This window comes from Mytilus edulis, chromosome 8 (assembly GCF_963676685.1).
Source record: "Mytilus edulis chromosome 8, xbMytEdul2.2, whole genome shotgun sequence".
In the NCBI taxonomy this organism is placed as follows: domain Eukaryota; kingdom Metazoa; phylum Mollusca; class Bivalvia; order Mytilida; family Mytilidae; genus Mytilus; species Mytilus edulis.
In genome coordinates, this window is record NC_092351.1 from 71,981,113 (window position 1) to 72,003,615 (window position 22,503).

At 31.8% G+C, this 22,503-nt stretch overlaps 1 protein-coding gene across 1 annotated transcript; it reads left to right on the top strand.

Annotated features, from left to right (window-relative positions):
- Positions 1-536: 536 nt before the first annotated feature.
- LOC139484315 (uncharacterized) lies at positions 537-15,710 on the top strand. Its single transcript, XM_071268051.1, has 4 exons — positions 537-816; positions 3,927-4,156; positions 6,819-6,915; positions 12,892-15,710. Exons 1-4 carry the CDS (start codon positions 588-590, stop codon positions 15,708-15,710), a joined length of 3,375 nt encoding a protein of 1,124 aa, XP_071124152.1. The 5' UTR covers positions 537-587.
- Positions 15,711-22,503: the final 6,793 nt, after the last annotated feature.

A 22,503-nucleotide genomic window follows, 5' to 3' on the forward strand; every position in this document is an offset into this window, starting at 1 on the left:
ATCCATCATGTATCAGGTTTACCATTAAGTTCAAGTTATATCATCTTCAAACCGTGTACATATGTTTAGTATAATGTAAATTCGAATCAATTACATTATATGCAAAATAATTGTTGTTGCCTCGATTACACAACTTTTAAGTTTTTCAGTAAAGTTGTTTACTATGAAGTATTTAAGTATATATTTCACGGCTCGTTTAACTGGATTATCTGATAGTGCGAGAGGCTCATTGTGGCTTTCGGGAACATATTTTTGTTAAATTCTAAATTATGACTAACATGTTTTACATTTTCAGATAATGCTTTAAAGAAAGACCATCTTTATTATCTGTTAAGACTTGAACTGCAATACATAAAATTATGTTGGAATATCAGACATGGCAGAAATGAATACACTCTTCATTATTATGCAATCGTCCGGTTCTCTTGTACCGAGAGCGAAACTTTCATCAATGAATAATGGAATTGACAGACTACATTTAGGAGGAATCCTAAAAAATGGTTAATTCTGAAACTTCAAGCAGCAATATACACAGTTCTAACCATTAGCCTAAAGGATCAGTTCCGAGATTAAGGGGAAAACATTAAATGGCAACTGCGGATAGGGCACACGTTTCAGAAGAAGAAGAGAACTATTTGAGAATCGAATTGCTGCTGACTGGCATTTGTCCAAGTGCTGTTCGTGTATTATTTGATAAAGAATTTAATCCATCTTGCTTAGAAACCTCCATCAAAAAGGCATATAATACACTGTTTGACTTGAAAAAGAAGCGTTTCATTAACACAGAGCAATGGAAGTTACTTTTTCCAAGTGGTGGTGAGTTGAATTTACTTTCAATCCTGTTGACTTTTTAAGTTCTTCTGTGCCTGTTGTGTAATGAAATATTAGTTTAAGTAGTAACCCTCACCATATAGTTAAAAACTTGTTCATGCTGCACTATTAAAACATGGTATAGAAATTACCCCTAACAAAAACTTTATATCTGTCTGATTCATTTAATATGTATGTTTGTTAAATTACAAACATCATAAACATTGCACGACTTCTTTGAATTTTTGACCTCAAAACTTTCGTACATATTATTGTTTAAAATTTGATTGTGTACACTTTATACAGAGAAATTATGATAAGAAACATTTAACAATGAGGTCTGGTACTATGGCAATATTTGATGGCTTGTCATCGTGATTAATTTAATACAATATTTCGAAAACGAGCAGGCTAATGCCGCTACAAGGCAGCACTCGCACCCGCAAAATGAAAAGAAATTAATATAAGTTGTTTTCCAATCGACTATAAATGAATATGTTTAAACTAAACAATATGTGGATGTTATGGGGCAATAGTTATAGAGGAGTAATGCCTCTTGGAAATATAAATAAGATGAATAACTGCATTGTAAACGCTCTCAATCCTGTATCTGTATTTCTTATAGAACTAATAAATTATCAAGGGTTCATATACTCAATGTGGAAAATAATCTTCAAAATCATGCATTGACTCATAAAAAATTGAAAACAACACGTTCAATATTTTTGTCCGTCCGAAACACTTTTCTTGATTTAACTTCATCAGGAACGCTCAAAGCCAAACATTTGAAATCCGAAGAAGTATAAGTACCGAAACTGTTGGAAAACTGTATGTCAAAAATAGCTATATTCATCTAAAGCCAACTTTGCCTGAGGGAGTTGAAACCTTAGTGTCTTAATAATTTCAAAATTTATAAACGGCAAGTTCAGTAAAGTTTGTTAAATCCTGTCAGTTCCAAAGAATTGGCTACTAAGTTGATGACATACTCGGAGGCTGATAGTCCACCAGCAGAGGTATCAACCCAGTGATGTAAAAAATTGAAAACAACACGTTTAATATGTTTTTGCGTGTAAAGCGCTTTTCTGGATTTACCTTCCTCAAGAACAATCAAAGCCAATCATTTGAATTCCGTAGATTATAAATACTGAAACCGTTGAAGAGCTATATGTAAAAAAATACCTAAAATAAATAGCCAAATTCATCTAAAGCCAATTTTGCCTGAGGGAGTTGAATCCTTAGTTTCTTGATAATTTCAAAAATTATAAACGGGCAAATTGAGTAAATTATGCAGGTTTTATGTCCATTGTCAATGTTCATTCCTAAGGAATTTACTCGTTACCGACCTTAAGCTTCACGTATTTTTATATATTGTCTTTAATTTGTCCAGAATCCATGATAAACGAGTCCGTTCTAAATTTGAATCAATCAATTTCCAAAACCTAAGTATCAATATATCAATTTCATCTGCATAATGGATATATATTTCTAAACTCATTTAGCATGCAAGAGCTTACAAATGCTTCTCAGACTTTTTTAAACGTCACCAATGTCTGAACCAGGGTAATGTCAATTAACGTTAAAATAGAGGTCATCTATAGTTACCGGAAATTGTTGATAACTATTATCTATCAGTTTCACAATAAAGATATGATTGTCGTGAAGTATAGATTCTAGGAACTGACGTTGTTTGTCATCTTAATAACGCGTTTAGTGTTCTTTCATTTATCTTTGTAAATAATTGTCCATTGCTGGTATTATCCGTTTGGCGTTACTCGGTTATACATCCCATCATTTTGTTATTGTGATATCGTCATTTCTTGTTTTATTGTTTTTAATTTCTGCTTACGTGCTTTGTCTAAATGCAGTTTTGTGTTTTTGTGTTGACATAGTTGTTCGTTTTCATAATGATGAAGATAATAACACAATACTGCTGTACCCCTATATTTGACAATTTGACCTGTTATTAAGGTCTGTTTTGGTTACACACAGATTTCAATATAATGGAATGTGATGCGACTGTCATACAATGAATAAACTCATCATAGATACGAGGACAACAGTAGTATACCGCTGTTCGAAATTCATAAATCGATTGAGAAAAAAACAAATTCAGGTTACAAACTAAAACTGAGGGAAAACCCATCAAGTATAAGAGACGAACTATGACACAACAGAAACACATCATCAAAATGTAACAAACATAGAATCGAACTATAATATAACAATGTTTGACAATACAGTTGTGAGGTGAGCTAGCTAAACAACCAGATTACATTTGCCTCTACCAAGTTAGGTATACGACTTGACAATTGTTTTCCATTCGTTAGATGTATTTTAGCTTTTAATTTTGCCATTTGATAAGGAACAATTCGTTTTGAATTTTTCTTCATATTTTTGTTATTTTTTAAATGTAATTTATATATTGAGAATATTGTGAATATTGCACTAAAAGCCATTCCACACCTACATTAATTCGTCGTCTGCATCGTCCATATTTGGTTTCAGCTTGTGATGCATTATTTTCCAATCATCATAGATTTCTCAACCCTTTATTGAATTTAACACTACATAGACATAAGCCTTTTATAATAAACAGGCAGTTTACAAGCATTATTTTTTTTTCCATATTGGCAGTTATTTATAAGAGATAGTCTAAAGTTAAAAATGTTTTAGATATCAATAACTTTTTTAAACCTTAACGAAAACTTTAATGTAAAAGCTTCATTTAAGATGAAAATATATCATCTGCAAAAATTTGTATCATTTTCAAATTCTGTAAGATATATGGACTTAGATTCTGGCAGTCTTCATAAACCTTCTACTCTGTCAGCAGGAAACCGCAGACGAGACAGATTGCCGGCATGTGTGGCTTTCTTGATCTTTTTACTTTTCCTTTACCTGTGCATTTGCTTGATTTGTCCTCATTAAGCTAACAGTGTCTTGTGATAGTCGAGATAATCATTTTCAATTTATAAAAAAGGTTTATTTTCATCATGTACCTTAGATTGTGGAAAAGTACTAGCCTCTATAAAAGACACGTTATAAAACGGAAATAAATATGTACTATGATTTATGAACATAAATGGCTTGATGATTACAAAAATCTGTATTTTTAGGTAACCCCAACTCTACTAGTTTTGATGTCCCATTAATGATTACATTACTACGGAACCTCACAAAACTAGCTCCACCTACAGGTGGATATGATCACTTACCATTGAGTACAGATACTACACCTACAGCTGACCTGGCAAGAATAAAATATTACAGAAACGAGCTGGCTCATAACAAAACTGCAAAGATAAAGTCGGCATTCTTTGACACTGCTTGGGAGGATATCAGTAAAGTAAGAATATCCTTTACCACCCAAGGTTTTTATTTCAATTACTATATTTGGGGGATATCATTGCGGAAAGCATTTTAATGTCACATAAAGAAATAATCAGACACTGCATGAGAGGATACATATATCAGTATGTTATTTATAACTGCAGATAATTATCAACCACTGATATCGGTCGGGTAACGGGTTACGATTAAGAATTATCACCTTAGTTATTGAACAGTCACATCATAGGAGGATATCAGTGGAGTACGAATATCAATAATCATCAAAGGTGACGATAATTCACAACATAAGAGAATAAATATTACTTGGATTTGAATATTATTAATCACTTTATGTAATCATCATGCACATACTTGTATAATGCATGCTTTAATATGTACAATTGATATGTACAACCAATACTAATTCATAGGATATAATTATCCACTGCCACTGGATCGGTAGTGCACGAATGTCATGTATACCATTATCTAAATATTACGTAACTGTATCGGATGACTTTAGTGGGGTACGAATGTGATTTAGGTGTCAGACCACCAATTAAATATCCCTACAATTTTGCAAATTTCACAGCTTTCTAAATATTTCACCTCATGTTTAACTTCATAGAAACCAGGTATATCCTGAATTGTACATGTATCAGCTTTCTGAATGCTAATTTTCATCGTATGTTTAAGGCATTCTAACAAGATTATAAATACTGAAACCGTTGAAGAGCTATATGTAAAAAAAATACCTAAAATAAATAGCCAAATTCATCTAAAGCCAATTTTGCCTGAGGGAGTTGAATTCTTAGTTTCTTGATAATTTCAAAAATTATAAACGGGCAAATTGAGTAAATTATGCAGGTTTTATGTCCATTGTCAATGTTCATTCCTAAGGAATTTACTCGTTACCGACCTTAAACTTGACGTATTTTTATATATTGTCTTTAATTTGTCCAGAGTCCATGATAAACGAGTCCGTTCTAAATTTAAATCATTTATTTATTTATCTTTGTAAATAATTGTCCATTGCTGGTATTAACCAACTGGCGTGACTCGGTTATACATCCCATCATTTTGTTATTGTGATATCGTCATTTCTTGTTTTATTGTCTTCAATTTCTATTTACATGCTTTGTCTAATTGCAATTTTGTGTTTTTGTGTTGACATATTTGTTCGTTTTCATAATGATGAAGATAATAACACAATACTGACTGCTTTACCCCTTTATTTGACATTTTGACCTGTTATTAAGGTCTGTTTTGGTTACACACTGATTTCAATATAATGGAATGTGATGCGACTGTCATACAATGAATAAACTCATCATAGATACGAGGACAACAGTGGTAGACCGCTGTTCGAAATTCATAAATCGATTGACAAAAAAAACCCAAATTCAGGTTACAAACTAAAACTGAGGGCAAACCCATCAAGTATAAGAGACGAACTACGACACAACAAAAACACATCATCAAAATGTAACAAACATAGAATCGAACTATAATATAACAATGTTTGACAATACAGTTGTGAGGTGAGCTAGCTAAACAACCAGATTACATTTGCCTCTACCAAGTCAGGTATACGACTTGACAATTGTTTTCCATTCGTTATATGTATTTTAGCTTTTAATTTTGCCATTTGATAAGGAATAATTCGTTTTGAATTTTCCTTCATATTTTTGTTATTTTTTAAATGTAATTTATATACTGAGAAAATTGTGAATATTGCACTAAAAGCCATTCCACACCTACATTGATTCGTCGTCTGCATCGTCCATATTTGGTTTCAGCTTGTGGTGCATTATTTTCCAATCATCATATATTTCTCAACCCTTTATTGAATTTAACACTACATAGGCATAAGCCTTTTATAATAAACAGGCAGTATACAAGCATTATTTTTTTTCAATATTGGCAGTTATTTATAAGAGATAGTCTAAAGTTAAAAATGTTTTAGATATCAATAACTTTTTAAACCTTAACGAAAACTTTAATGTAAAAGCTTCATTTAAGATGAAAATATATCATCTGCAAAAATTTGTATCATTTTCAAATTCTGTAAGATATATGGACTTAGATTCTGGCAGTCTTCATAAACCTTCTACTCTGTCAGCAGAGAAATGACCTTTAAAAAAAGCGGTACTCCAAAAATAACCCCCGGTTTTCTGAAAATGTTAAATAAGTATATTATTGACCGCATTAATCTTTTCAATTCCAAATTTTAATGCAAACTCATAGACGTATACATTTTGTCTCAAAAAGGTCTAAATATATTTTTCTTTCACCCAAATATTCATTTTTTTGCAAATTTGTTGGTTAGTTTACGTAATATACACAAGGACATCTAACGCAATATTTTGTTGACTAGTATTATGGTTTTACTAAATTGGAACTCCAAAATATAGCGCTACTTACCACATTAACCACCAACACACTAATTCAACATCTATCTAAAAACACAGACAGAAGAAATGACAAACAACAGCATAAACACTTGTTTTAGATAGCATGTATAAGAACAGACACAAATGTGGTAGGGTTAAACAGTCGTTTCAATTTTTGTTTTCTTTTTCTATGGGCATTTAACTGCAAATTGCAGCTCAACCTTGTGAGCAGACCCGAAAACTCTAATATTTGATTTTCAATATTTGATTTTTCAATTTGTCTAGGCTGTAGCAAGACTAGGTGGTCAAACTATGAAAGAAGAATGTAAAGAACTGAAGAAAAAGCGTTTAGACCATTCCACAGTTCCTTGGAATATAAGAGGTGAGTTAACTATGGGAATGAATTATATGTTTATTGTTTGTGCAATTTTGTTATAGATAATGCATATGTAAAGGGGTTTTTGTCGTAGAACACACCGCGGGGTGTCAGGATTGATCAACTGAGTTGAGGAATTCTTTTGAGCAATTCTGACACCCCGACACCCCGAGGTGTGTTCTACGATGAGAAAGACCGTAAAATATGCATTATCTGTCTTATATACCGTCAAAAAGATATTATTTTTATAAAGATTTGCAAATTTATAATCCTAATTTACTGACAACACTAACGTGGCATATTCCTTTCTAATCAGTTTAGGTTTAATACGTCTCATTTAGAATATGAAATAACACCCACTCATAAATCTAAATATAAACTTTAAAAAAAATATCATTCATATGTACAACACAAATATAACTGTAACTGCATGAAGTAAGACACCGATGTATTGTTATCAAATGAAAAAGATGTATGACAAATACAAGACACATTGTACATGATTTATTGTACCACTTAGTTTATGGAAAAGAGGGAAGGGTAAGTTATTTTTCTATTTGTAATGTCATTTCTATCTCGGAAAAGTGGTTATTTTTTAACAATTTTAACTGAATCGAATGAAAAATTCAGAAAGATTATCTTTTGAAAAGCAATACATTTTATTAAACGATAATCAGAATATAATTATATATCCTCTGCATCCGATCCTTTTGTGAGTTACGTTAATGTTATCCAATATAATATAAAATTATCTTATTAGTTGATCTTTTGATGGAGTAAATAAACTCATCATAGATTTCAGGACTAAATTTTGTATATACGCACGACGCGCGTGTCGTTTATAAAAGACTCATCAGTGACGCTCGAATCCAAAAAAAGTTAAAAATGCCATATAAAGTACGCAGTTGGAGAGTATTGAAAAAGGTATAGATAAATTAAAAAAAAAGTTAAAAACTGACACGAAGACGAATATAAATACATGTAGACCACAGTATGGTTTCCTATTCAGTGTGTAATATCCTGAACATGCATGGAATATTTGCCACTGGACGTTAATAAAGCAACCAAAAATAAATCAACCTTTTCAGTGTGACTCAATAAGATTGTCAAAATCTTACACAAGAATATGTTAATTCTGGCTTTATTTTATGAAAGTATACATTAACATTTATCTCACATAATTATATGATAATATTTCTTTATTGTAGCGATAAATTTACAAAACTTCACGTTATATGTTTCTTAAATCAAAACGCGGGAAATGACAGTTTCTGTTACACCTATCATTGATTGAACTTTAAAAAAAATAATTTTCAAATCGGCAACAAAAAAATATCAGAAGAAAAAATTTTTGAAGTAAATTATAGGTTACATTTCTATCGAGGAAAATAATGACCTTGCACAGGTCATTGTTTTATGCCTCGAGCATATTTCATTGAAACATGGTTTCGTCCGGGTTGATTCTGAATAAGAATGACCTGTCATTCTGAAAGAAAATAACTCCATATAGGTATATAATGATGTATATACTCTGTATAAAATGGACACCTAACATCCACGTATTCCGACATCAATCCGAATGTCGATATCAAACAATCTTATTCGGAAGACTCCGTCTACATACTATAAGTATTTTATTGTAATTATATTACAAAATATTGATCACATGGTGGTAGTATTACTGGACTTGCAATTGCTTTATCTCAATCCGACATTAATTTAATGTTTCGACGGTTTGTGTATTATATGCTAATGACAAATGTATAACATTTATGAAAGGTTTTAAACATTTTAGGCCCGTCATCATCAGGGATTTACCTGTATCAATTTATTTTGATTATGTCGGTGTCAATGGATCTGCAATATTTTTATGCTTTTCATAAGCTATTATAGGTTTGCCTGAAAATATTTCGTTGCAAACTGCATCCTGTTTTAGTAGATCCCAATGTTTACTAATGCATTGTTTTAATTTATGAATGCATGGATTTAATTTCGTTGCCAATACTAAAGGAATTTTATTTTGTTTGGCCGTTTTTTCTGATTAAATCAGATCTATGACATGATAATGCCTCAGTTATGTAATTTTCGATTTCAATCTCCTTGTATCCTCTCTTTAATAAGTTCAATCAGAACTGTAACAAAATATATTGTAAATCAACATCATTATTTGTTGTTCTAATGTATCTGATTTCTTCGCCCTTACTAAACCTAGCAAACACATGTCTACTGTGACAGCTTTTACGATCCATATAAAGGAAGGCATTTGTCGGTTTAAAGTGTGTTTTCACATCCAAAATATTTTCAGTAGAAAATCTAGTTCCAATCAAGATATTAACATCAATAAATATTATTTCTTTAGATGAGAATTCTAGTGTGAATTTCAGGAACGGATGATGATTATTTGCTAACTCTAGCAAATCCTTTATTTCCTTCGAATCGCCGTGTAATATTAATATAATATCATCACGATACCTTCCATAGACAAATATTTGTTTTCTATGTTCAAACTTAGAAAGAATTTCTTTCATAATTTTATGCATGAGTATATCACAGATTTTCGAGCTTGGCACTGCTCCTATCGCGGCTCCTATTTTTGTTTATATCAGTCAGAGGCATTACTTAAACATGTAACATTTAAAATTACCTATACAACATTGTACAAGTAATGTTGAAAACGAGGCTATTTTAAATATTACTTATATAAGTAACTTTTCTAATTGATTTTTACTAATTCCGATTCATTTAATCGGTGTATGTTAGGCAATATATGCATATACCCAGGCCCATAATCAATTTGATTACCATTATTAAGGTAATTAAATGTGGAGTAATCTATAACACCTTTTGGTGTACATGTCTTTGACACATGTATTGATATTACATCTAAGTGCTTTTAGGTCAAAGTTTTCCAATTTGGTGTCATGTTGTGTATTTAATTGGCGATCGTCTTCATTGTTACTTTTATCGGCTTTCTTAATGATTAATGATTCACCATTCAACAGAGAAGAAATGCCGGACCTCTGTGATAGACTTAGATTTTTTCGAAATTTTCGAATTTGCATTGAAGATAGTTCCAGATTTGTATTGAACAGGTAATTTACAATGATGTTGCAGGATGAAGGTGGCGTATGTCCAGATTTAAATCGGAAGGGATTAATTTCATCAAAATTACCATGATATAAGTAACGACATCTCATTTTTCTTGCTAATTCATCAAAATCATGTAATAAGTCCTGCTTTGCCCTTTTGACTGACAGTGAAGAAATGAATTTCAAACCTCTGGATAAAACCAAATACATACTGGTCATCAGTTAATTTTCTATGCGGAAGATTAACAACCTGTTTTCTAGCTTGTGATAGCATACATTTAAGCTTACTTTGCTGCATTGCAGCTTTACTTTGTAGCCTTTGTTTATGTTTATTTATTTTCTTATAATGTCTAGCCATATCTGTGAGAGGTTAGTATCTGAGAGACTATTATCAATGCAATATCAACAGAACGAAATGTTAGGAGGCGTGGGGTATTTGCCTAAACTGATTTTCATTGGCTCTGTTACTTCTGTAATTATGTTAAGAGTAACACGTACTTCAATACATACCAATTTAATGGAAAATATATATTCCAAAATTTCATTACAAATAAAAACAATAAATATTATTGTTTTTCTTCACTAGATATCAAATGCCAAGCACTAGTTTTTTTTTCAAATAAACCAATGAAGTATTTATTGTTTATTCCAAATTTTGATCACAAAAAAATAAAAAATAGCTTTTTATTAATGTTTCTTTATCATTAATTGTTTCGTATGAAAGCTATCTGTGTGCTTTATATTTTCAAAGATTTCACATGTGGAATATCCCTAGTGTTTCACTTTAAACATGATGATATGAAGATGAAGATCTGCATAAGCAAACAGTGAAAGCGCTAGTAAAAGTGATGAATTGACACCTTTATTATCTTTTATTTATTTTCTTAAGATCCATTTTGTTACATCTGGTGAAACGTTTTTTTAGCAATCGCCATGTCAGTCTGCAGGTTTTAATAACATAAGACCTGATAATCAAATGTGTTTTATAAAACAAAAACTGTTCCCTTTTTGGTCTTTGAAAAGATTTTGCTGCATTAAGATCCCTCTACAAAGAAAATCAATTTGCGTGCACGCGTATAAAACTTCGGTCTTTATCCCACGCTATTCTCATACTGCATTCTTCATTTATTTGTAAGATCCTTTACGATAAATACTTGACCTTATCAGTAAAAAATCCATGTCCAGGCCATGAATATAATGTACCGTATAACGACACTATATAAAAACTGACAAAAAGAGGTGACATCCGACCACCGTAGAACATAGGTGGTCGAATGTTCTACCACGCCATGATCAGTGCAAGGCGATTTGGTGCCACGTTATCTCAGTTGTAAGATATGGAATCCGGGTCAGGGAGAGAAACAAATTTACTACCGCAAGTATTCACATTGTACATTGTTGGGCTACTATTAAGATGAATTATGAATACAGACTGTATTGTCAGCCTTGGATCACCATCACTGCTATAAGGTCTTTTTATTGTCTTCCTTTTTTTTCCAACTGGTGTCATATCATAATTCTAATTTGTCAAGAATTGTGCATAATCAATAAATGAGACATTGGTGATAAAACATTTAACTTAATTTAAGAGACAACGTATAATTAATGTTTCTATAAAAAACTTATAAAACAGTTGTAGAAACTTAAGTCTTAAGCACTATCAATAAATCTAACAAACTGCAGTGTAAATGTATATAATTGACATCTACTATTGAACACATGATGTTCTTTCTGCTTTATTTTTTGCAGCAAAGAGTTTGAAATCTTATCTTTTATATATTGAATCTCTACTTAACTCCGCGTTAAAAAAAAACCTCACTCTGGTTATATGAAACATCTGAAGATGTTTACAAGTGATGCAGACGCCACAAATGATGTCTTCCTCCAAAAAAGCATTTAGTATACGTGCACTATTTTGACAAACAATAAACTCATGTCATACCTGTTTAGTTAAATGTATCAGTATCATTGAAAACTTCTGTATTATTAATTTTAATGATTACTTTTTGTGGTGTATGTAACAGTCATGTTGTTTACTACTATTTAGTTGATTATCACTGGAAAATTGTGCACTTAAGATTTGATAATTGATAATTGAACAGGGAATGCGAATTCAAACTGTTCATTCAAACCATAATTCTTAAAGAAATTAAGATGAAATATTTGTCTATATTTGATTTATTTTTATCAATAAAAGAATTTTTGAATTGTTGTATTCCCTGAATTCGTTTCAATGAGTTTGCTTAAACTTTTCAGTGATACTGTAAAATCACTGGTCATTATTATATAATCCCTTATGATTTTTGTGATTATCAAAAACTATGAAAAATCATTGATTATGCATAAAGCCTGATAGTGCAATATCCCTGTAACACTTATATTGAGATGGAGATCTTATGAAAAGAATTGCATGTGATTGTTTCATCGTTAATACCAATTTCAACAAATAGATGAATGCAGCAAAGGGATATACTGATATGATCATACCAACTTACATTTGATTGATACCAAACTCTTATACATGCTAACTGTCAGAATTTTTCTTATCCCATTCATACTCTATATAATCTTTAACATATGTTATTAGAGAAGATACCTATGAATTAAGTGGTCAACATGTCAGGTCATAAATGCAAATCATAAACCAAAATACTTATGTTGTTTTTAAGAGGACAAGTGAAGGATCATATGACATTGGAACCAAGCTTAAGAAGCATTGTGACATATCACCTTCAAACGTTTAAGGCAATCCCTTTTAATGCTTATCTTCATTTTATTGTGATTTTGCTCAATAACGGTCTTGAGTATCATCTTTGGAAAAGAATTGACATTTTATATAATGTAACTTAAATTCAAAATAACCAGGGAGGAAATTTATATTTCTATATTTCAGGTCAAATCTGTAAGATAATGGATCAGTGGCGGGTTAATGATGTTAACTTTGTAGAAACTGCAGCTGCAAAACAGGTATTAGAGTGTATCCAGGACAAAAGTTGTGTTACTATTACTGCTAGTTCCGGTGCTGGGAAGACAGCTACCCTCCAACACGTGGTCCTGAAGATGGCAGCTGAAGGATATGATGTACTAATGATAACACATCCACATGACATTGTTCAGTTTTATAATTCAAATAAGAAAACGTTGTTTGTAGTCGATGACTTTTTAGGAACATATTCTATAAACCAGTCTGATCTACAAAACTGGAATATAATGATAAAGCGCATTGAAGAACTTATAAAGAATAATCTCACAAAAATTATTGTGGCATGTCGATTACAAGTGTATAGAGATGAACAGTTCGAATCTTTATCAATATTCAGAACCAATGTTTGTAACTTGTCATCAGAAGACTTGTGTTTGTCACATACTGAAAGAAAGATGATAGCAGAGATATATCTGGAAGCAGAAGCTTCAGATATTATCAAATATAGTGATTTATTTGATTGTTTTCCTCTTCTTTGTAAATTGTATCATGATAATCCTAAGCTCAATGTTATAGATTTCTTCCAAAATCCTTTTTCAGTGTATGAAGCTGAGATTGATCAACTAAAGAAGAACAAGCATTTTGGTAAATATTGTGCCTTGGCATTGTGTGTTATGTTTAACAATCAATTGAACGAGGAAGTGTTGACAGACGAGATAGAAACAGAAACAAGAATTATCATAGATAACACACTTGAAGCATGTAGACTAGATAAAGGTACATCAAGATTAACTTTATTAGATGAACTTGATTCACTTGAACTTACATTCATTAAGAAAGATCAACTCAAAGGTGTTTACAAAACTGTACATGATAAAGTTTTTGATTTTCTATCTTACTATTTTGGAAAAAAGATGATCATGTGTTTAGTTAAAAATGCAGACAGTTTATTGATCATGCAACGATTTTTACTAGAAAAAGAAGAGGACATGGATCAGTTTATCACTATTGTTCCACCCCAATACCATCAAATGTACATACAAAGAATGATTAAAGACTGGTTTAACGGTTACGTAGTATATCTGTTCTTAAATGAAAACATGAACAACCGAACATTCAGGCAAAGATTCCTGTGTTATTTGAACACACTTGACAATTTATATCAAAAACAATTAGCACATAAATGTGATAGATATGTCAATGATACTGCACTATTACAGTGTTGTTGTATAGGTGACATACCTTTGATTCAGTGGTGCTTTTATCATTGTGTTGATGTAGATATATGTAGGTTTGATGGGATGACTCCTTTGATAGCATCATCAGCGAAAGGTAATACTGAAGTAGTAAAGATTTTATTGGCCAACAAAGCAAATACTAATAAGTGTTCAAATAACGGAACATCTCCCTTGTTTATTGCTTGTCAGGATAATTATGTAGATATAGCAAAGCTATTACTCAACAACAAGGCAGACATTAATAAGTGTACAGATGAAGGAATTTCTCCCCTATATTTTGCTTGTCAGAATAATTATGTAGATATAGCAAAGCTATTACTCAACAACAAGGCAGACATTAATAAGTGTACAGATGAAGGAATTTCTCCCCTATATATTGCTTGTCAGAATAATCATGTTGAAATAGTAAATTTGTTATTGGACGAAAAAGTAGACATTAATAAGTGTACAGATGAGGAACTGTCTCCCCTGTTTACTGCTTGTCAAAGTAATCATGTATATATAGTAAAGTTATTACTTGACAGAAATGCAGACGTTAATTCGTGTCGAGAAAATGAAGTATCTCCCCTGTTTATTGCCTGTCAGAACAATCATGAAGATATAGTTCAATTGTTACTTGACAACAAGGCAAACATTGATAAGTGCACAGATAAAGAAATATCTCCTCTTTATATTTCTTGTCAGAATAATCATATCAATATAGTAAAATTGTTACTAGAAAACAAGGCAGACATTAATAAGTGTACATGTTATGAAGGGTCTCCCCTGTATATTGCCTGTCAGGTCAATCATGTAGAAATAGTAAAGATGTTACTGGACAAAAATGCAGACATTGATAAGTGTTTGAATGATGGAACAACAGCCTTGTATATGGCTTGTAAGAATAATCATGTTGAAATAGTAAAGTTGTTACTTGACAAAAAAGCAGACATAAATAAGTGTACGAATGATGAATTATCTCCCCTGTTTACTGCTTGTATGAAGGGTCATGTAGATGTAGTAAAGCTGTTACTTGACAATAATGCAGACATTAATAAGTGTGAAATCGGTGGGACATCTCCCCTGTTAATTGTGTCTCAGAAAAATCATGTAGACGTAGCAAAGCAGTTAATGGACAACAAGGCAGACATTAATAAGTGTAGAAGTGATGGAATAAATCCGTTGTTAATGGCTTGTAATAAAAATCATGTAGAAATTGTAAAACTGTTACTTGACAACAAGGCAGACCTCAATAAGTGTACGAATGATGAAGGATCTCCCCTGTATATTGCTTGTCGGGACAACCGTGTAGAAATAGTAAAGTTGTTACTGGACAACAATGCAGACTTGAATAAGTGTACAAACCTTGGGGCATCGCCCTTGCTTATAGCTTGCTGTCATAATAATATCGAAATAGTTAGAATATTATTGGCGAAAGGAGCAAATTACAGACTACAGGGTAAATGTGAACCACTTGGTTTTCTCTCACCAAAAAAAATCGCTAGTATTCTAATATATAATGATATCTTTGATTTAATTTGTGAACATATCCGACAGAATCAATGCAAGTAGAATGATTAATATTTAAACCATGATACTGTTTGTCCACGGTTATGACCAAAGTTACCTGAAACAGACTGTAATTTATTCAGAAAAAAATATTTCCAAAAGTTTAATCAAACATTTCATATTGTTTTGTTATAATCTTTCTTTGACATAAATAATGGAAAAGAGAATTTTATTAACTTTAAGGTCACTGCCAGGAAACTCAAGGTCGGATTACAACAAAAATGGACACAAACTGTGAAGAAATAACTTTCAATTGCTTAGGAAAATTCTACAAATGAGATTAATATCTTTCCTTAAGATGTGGTCATGTTAAGTAATGAGAGGGAAAATACTATTAATTTTACGTAACAATTACTGAAATTGTGTAAATAACAGGTTCCAAGAGATTAGATCAAATACTACTCATAGAATTGTAACTTTGATTAAAATATGTTCGTATACAAAAACAAAATTGGAAATTGCTATTGATTTTGAATTCACCACATCAAAGGTAATTGTCAAAATTAAAAAAAAATCAAAATGTGTGCAGCAAAGTCATATGCTTAATAAAAAACGACACATAAAATTGATTTTTTATGGGGGGGGTGTATTGTTAGATAAAATAAGAGAGGAAGTCCCCTACTGATTGTATAAATCACTAGATCTAAGGTGAATGTTATTGATAATAGAACTATATCCGCCTAAAATCTTCATACCTAAACGAAAAAATATGCCATTGAGCTTGATCACTACATGATCTTTAATAGTGTAAAGATTGCATTTTTTTGTGCATAAATATAGCTAAAATGAATGAAATAGACAAAACTGATACATTTATTTGTTTATAGATAATAGCAAGTGGCTTACCAAAGTTTTGTTTTATTTTTAGATACAGGTGAACACTAACACCTTTTCAATATCTTTTTAGCCAATTCAAATGTTGTTTTTTTATTTTCTTATGAAAGGTTTTGATTGTTCCATATACACGTGTTTATATTTCTATTTAATGTAATAGTACTAATCATATTTAATAAATATATAGTTTACCTTTGTTTCACTATTAGCATATTAAAAAGAGCTTTCTTTCAATTACGTTGTGTATTTTATTAAACTGTGGTACATGTTCAAATTACCGAATGCAGGATTTTTTATTTCAAAGAAATACATGTTGATAATTTGTTTCTTAATTGTATTTATTTTTATTCTATGAAAAGGAAATTGGACTGGTTTTTTCCTTGTACCAAGTCAGGAATATGACAGTTATTGTCCATGCATTTTTTATGTGTTTTGTCATTTGGTTTTGTCATGTGATTACGGACTTTTCAATTAGATTTTTTTCTGAGTTCAGTATTTTTGTGACTTTACTTTTTAAGGGAAGCAATGTAAACGCAACACTACCTCGTGCGTGTATGACTACCATGTTTTCGCTTTCTAATGTAAGTCCATATAGATTGCACTTATGTTAATATAGGCAACGGGATTTTCTATAGGATCTCCTTTTACAGCTAAAATTGAGTCACTTTGACTTTAAGTTATGTAAAAAGAATTAAATCCGGTAATGCACGCAGTGATGTTAAGGGTCTTCGCCACTTGAAAAGATACACAATTGCAGTGTTTTCAAATTAGGGCCTGGTAAATAAGAAAATGATTTCAGTCGTAGTATAGTCGGTGTATATAAAGACATTGGATTTAGCTTTTTTTTATATCCAAATCTTTTTTTAAACCCAGAGGGAAAAGGCCACGAGATCAACCGAAATAGAAAGTTAAATACTGACAAATAAATAGCAGTAAAGCAAGGGCATTTTGATGGATAAATATTTCGTCGAAGACACCGTTGAATATCCTGTAATATAATGTTCATTAAAAAAATCATGGCAAAGTATTGGTTTTAAAGATAAGGCATATAAAACCAACTTCAAAGTTCCCTCTTTTCACATTTTGTGCTTTTTTCGCAGTTTCGGACACATTTGTATTACTACTTATATTCCCCATATTCTTTTCCATATGTTAGTTCAGTGTTATTTCGAATTCTCCTTCTAGGAAACCAAAAAATATGCCCTTTTTCTACACGCTTTTATGACCGACCCTTCAGTATTTCAGTTAAATCGTCGATTTTAAAAGGATTAATCAACTTTCAATGTTTCAAACAAGTTACTCCCATTTGTTAACTGAGAACGCTGATTTTTCTTTACATAATTAAAATGAGCTGCTGTGTTTCTGTCCGTATGATATACTTTTCAATTTTTTTTTACACACTTTCACCTTAATTTGTATTTGTTCGGTCGTTCCTATACTGTTCACGGGCTCGAATCAATGCTAATAGGACTATAGTTTGCTCTTATTGGATCCGACAATGCGCCTTATCAACAGGGCCGAACATAATCGTTCTGGTGAAAAGCCATCCTCTTTAAACGGTTGACGGTATGTTTTTACAAATATTCGTTCCCACCGAATTGTATTCTTTAAAAATAAAACGTAAATATGCTGAGCGACGAACGTACAAGTGTCGCACGTTAGACAATTAATGCTGTGCGAGCATCGTATGAAATTTGGTATTCGTGAGACAATCGTAAAACTGTATGACGAGTGTCTTTCGACAGTCGTGAGATTGTCGTACGACAGTCCTGCGACGATTGTTTTATTAAAATGGTTTATGTTGGTACCAAGGACAATGTGTTTATCGCACAACAGTCGGACGACTGAAGTAAGACACTCTCACGACTTCCACAAGACAGTGATATGACAAAAAAACCGTAGAGCAAAAACATACATGTCCAATGTTTTACATCACTGGGTCGATACCTCTGCTGGTGGACTATCAGTAGGTATTTTGGAACTATTAAAAAACTAAGGTTTCAACTCCCTCAGGCCAGGTTGGCTCCAGATGAATTTGGCTATTTATTTAATGTATTTCTTTACATATAGCACTTCAACGGTTTCGGTACTCATACATCTTCTGATTTCAAATGTTTGGCTTTGAGCATTCCTGATATAGGTAAATCCAGAAAAGAGCTGCGGACGCAAGAAATCATTAAACGTGTTGTTCTCAATATATTTCGTCCCACGACACACGACAGTTCCACTATGCTCAACATATCGTGCAACTGTCGTGCGATTGTCGAACGACGATCACAGATGACTCGCAATTTGACCAAATTTCATGTCGCAGAGCTGTATAGATGCGTTTTGGATTCGTTGTAACCAGGGCTTATATCCTTGTACATGTTTTGTACCTGAATCTCATTAAATTGTCATTTTTCATTCACATTGCAGTAATTTCTTATAGCAATTTTGATGTAAAAATAACACATTTGTGTTGAACAATAAAGAATCAATCCTTCCTTGTAGGGTATTCTCCAGTTGACATCAGAAAAGCTATGTTTTACTTTTAATAGTGTATATATAAAGGGTCACTTTTTCAGTTTGGATATATTCATTTGATCTGAAATATAACAGTAATGGAAATTAACACCTTGTTGGTCATAAAGCATGTACCAGTACACAACCCCCATAAATCAACACATACATGTAGATGTAAGCAATAATTGAAATATTTCAACTTCATTTATCCTCAATAAATGTATCAGTAATAAAGTCATATATATATACTATGATCATTATATTTTTTTCCAAAATTGTAATCATCAGTATCATAAATGAAGGTTCAACACAATATCAGTAAATCCTCCTGACTTGTGAACTCAGGACCCATGAAAATACATGTCTAATGAAACTGTTTGTACACTTGGAACTTTTTTTTAGAGAATGAAGTATCTACCTATATATTTTGCATGTCTTCCATTTCATCAAAACATCACAGACTCGTGTTAGAACGTCGTCAACAGCTGAATCGCGCTTGCTTGTTTTGACGCCTTTTCAAGCTTTTAATTGACGTTGTGTGTACCAAAAAAGTGACAACAAATGAAAACGACTGAAATGACGTAACAGTGATATTACGATAGAATCATTGAAAATAGTAGGAGAACTGCCTTAACATTGCTGCGATCATAAGAATAAGGGTTACAGGTATCACATGTATCAATAGGGTAAGGCTTACAGAAAGCAAAAAGAGGGTTGGGATAACAGACACAAATAGGGTTAGGTTTATAGACATCATTAGTGTATGGCTTACAGAAAGTAATACGATTAGGGTTACAGACATCATAAGGGTTAGGAGTACAGACACAATAAAGAAGGGACGAAAGATACCAAAGGGACAGTCAAACTCATAAATCTAAAACAAACTGACAACACCATGGCTAAAAATGAAAAAGACAAACAGAAAAACAATAGTACACATGACACAACATAAAAAACTAATAAATAAACAACACGAACCACACCAAAAACTAGGGGTGATCTCAGGTGCTCCGGAAGAGTAAGCTGATCATGCTCCACAAGTGGCACCAGTCGTGTTGCTTATGTGTTTACAAATCCGGTTAAAAGTCTAATTCGGTAGGTCACATTCATAAAAGGGAAGGGGATTGTTGTTACGATGTAAGGAACATATCCGATATCATTTGTGAAACGGTTATTCCATAACGGTCAACCAACTCGTGATGACGTCCGTAAAATTTACGAAGGGATGATTTCAACTTCACCATTTGGAACTCTTCGTTTAATTGCTTCCTTGTGAGCAGCAACCCTCTATCAAGAAAATCACGATAGGAAATGCAAGCACGGGAATATCATAAGGGATACAGAAATCATTATGGTTAAGAATACAGACACCATTGGGTTAGAGTAGCAGACATCATTATAATAAAATTAGCAGACAATATCAGGTGTATAAAAACAGACACAATTAGAGTTAGGGTTACAGTCAGCATTATGATTATGAAAACAGACACAACTAGGTTAACGGTTACAGTCAGCATAAGGGTTACATACATACTTTATAAGGGTTAAGATAACAGACATCATTAAGATTAGGGATACAGACTTCATTAGGGTAAGAGTTACAGACATCATTAAGGTGAGGGTTACACACTTCATTAGGGTTATGGTTACAGACCAAATTTAGATTAGGGTAACATACATCACTAGGATAAGGGTTACACACATCATTACGGTTAGGGTTTATGGACATCCTTAAGATTAGGGTTACATACATCATTTAGGGTAAGGTTACATATATCATTAAGGTTAGAATTACATACATCACTAGGGTTCGGGTTACAGACATCAATAGGGTAAGGGCTATAGACTTTATTAGGGATACGATTACATACACCATTTAGGCTAGGGTAACAGATATTATAAGAATTAAGGTTAAAGAGTCTATTAAGGTTAGACTTAGTAGTATAGTACTTGAACGAGTCCAGCGCACCCCCAAAAAAAAAATTTGACCCCCAAAAAATTACCCTCATTTCAAGTAAAAGAGCCCTAAATTTTCATAAAAAAAGCAAAAAACACCCCAAAAACACCAAATTTTTTTACTCCCAAAAAAAAGTTTTTTTTTACTTTTTTACAAAAAAAAACGTTATTAAAAACACCCAAAAAACAACAAAAAAATTCCAAAAAAAAATAATAAAAAAACCGGGAGAACAGGCAGAGAAAAAATTCTGTGGGATTTAAGAGAAAAAAAAAATCAATTTTTACTTTAAAAAATGAAACAACCTACAGCTCCTGATTTATATCCAGAATTACCTATAGAAGATGGACAAAATTATAGACTACAAAAAATAACAGAAATAGAAAAAACATTAATAAATGAGAGAGATAAACGTAAATCACTATACAAAAAATATAAACGCGGAGTTAATGTTACTGATGGTGTTGATACAAGTTTAATTTCGACATCTGTTGTTTTAGCTGGTATAGGAATAGCTTTTCCTATCTTACTTCCCATACAAATTGCAGCTGTTGTATGTGGAAGTTTAGGAGGTCTAGTTAAATTAATTAGAAGAAAGTTGACAACAAAATCAAAAAAACATTATGAAATTAAAACAATGGCAGAATGCAAGTTAAACAGCATAAAAGATTTAATATCAAAATCTTTAACTGACGGACAGATAAGTGCAGATGAATTTAAACTTATTTTAGATGAATTAGAAAAATTTAATGAGATGAAAAAAAATAAAAAAAAAGTAATTTTAAAAAGTTTACCAGATGATGAAAGAAAAAAACTAATTGAGGAAACAGAAAATAGAGTAAAAAACGAATTAAAAAAAAAATGGAAAATCTTTGATTTTCTTTAATAAAATAATTTTAGTTGATAACGGAAATCCACCAAACTATGAATCAATTTTTAATTAAATAAATGGATGAAGAAACAAAAGAAAAATTAGTAAAAAATGTAAAAATAATGTTAAATAAAAAATTTAATTATTTTTATCTTAAAGTCATATGAAACGAGTGAGTGGTGAAAAATAATGTTTGTCAAATTCTTGAACCAATGCATGTATACATCATAAACTTAGTCATCTGTGCACGATTTTATCATTATTTTCGCAAATATATCATATAATCGTCAATTTTTTTTCTCTCTGTTTGTTATGATTTAACAAATATGGCTGCTCATTAAATGCCGTGTTTTGAAGCCGAGTTTTACCGATTGTCACCTTATAGTAAACAAATCACAAAAAGCATGGGTATTGAGCACGTGTTTAACATGTATAATCAGATATTTGTTTATTTCAATGACAGATCCATGCGTATTGTGGTCACCGGATTTTTACGAGGAGGGTTACGCTCGGGTCACTATGCATACGGAAAATATGTCGGCGAATTGCTTGCTGGAAGCAAGCAATTAAATATAAGTAAACTTCTTCTAAATGTGGACTAATTAAAGAATTTTCATCAGAAAAAAGTATAT

Bases quoted from the DNA above. Each gene is read 5' to 3' on its own strand.
- LOC139484315 (XM_071268051.1), top strand. From the start codon at position 588: ATGGCAACTGCGGATAGGGCACACGTTTCAGAAGAAGAAGAGAACTAT. The intron at 817-3,926 runs GTGAGTTGAATT...CTGTATTTTTAG, and splicing joins GTTACTTTTTCCAAGTGGTG to GTAACCCCAACTCTACTAGT. The intron at 6,916-12,891 runs GTGAGTTAACTA...TCTATATTTCAG, and splicing joins AGTTCCTTGGAATATAAGAG to GTCAAATCTGTAAGATAATG.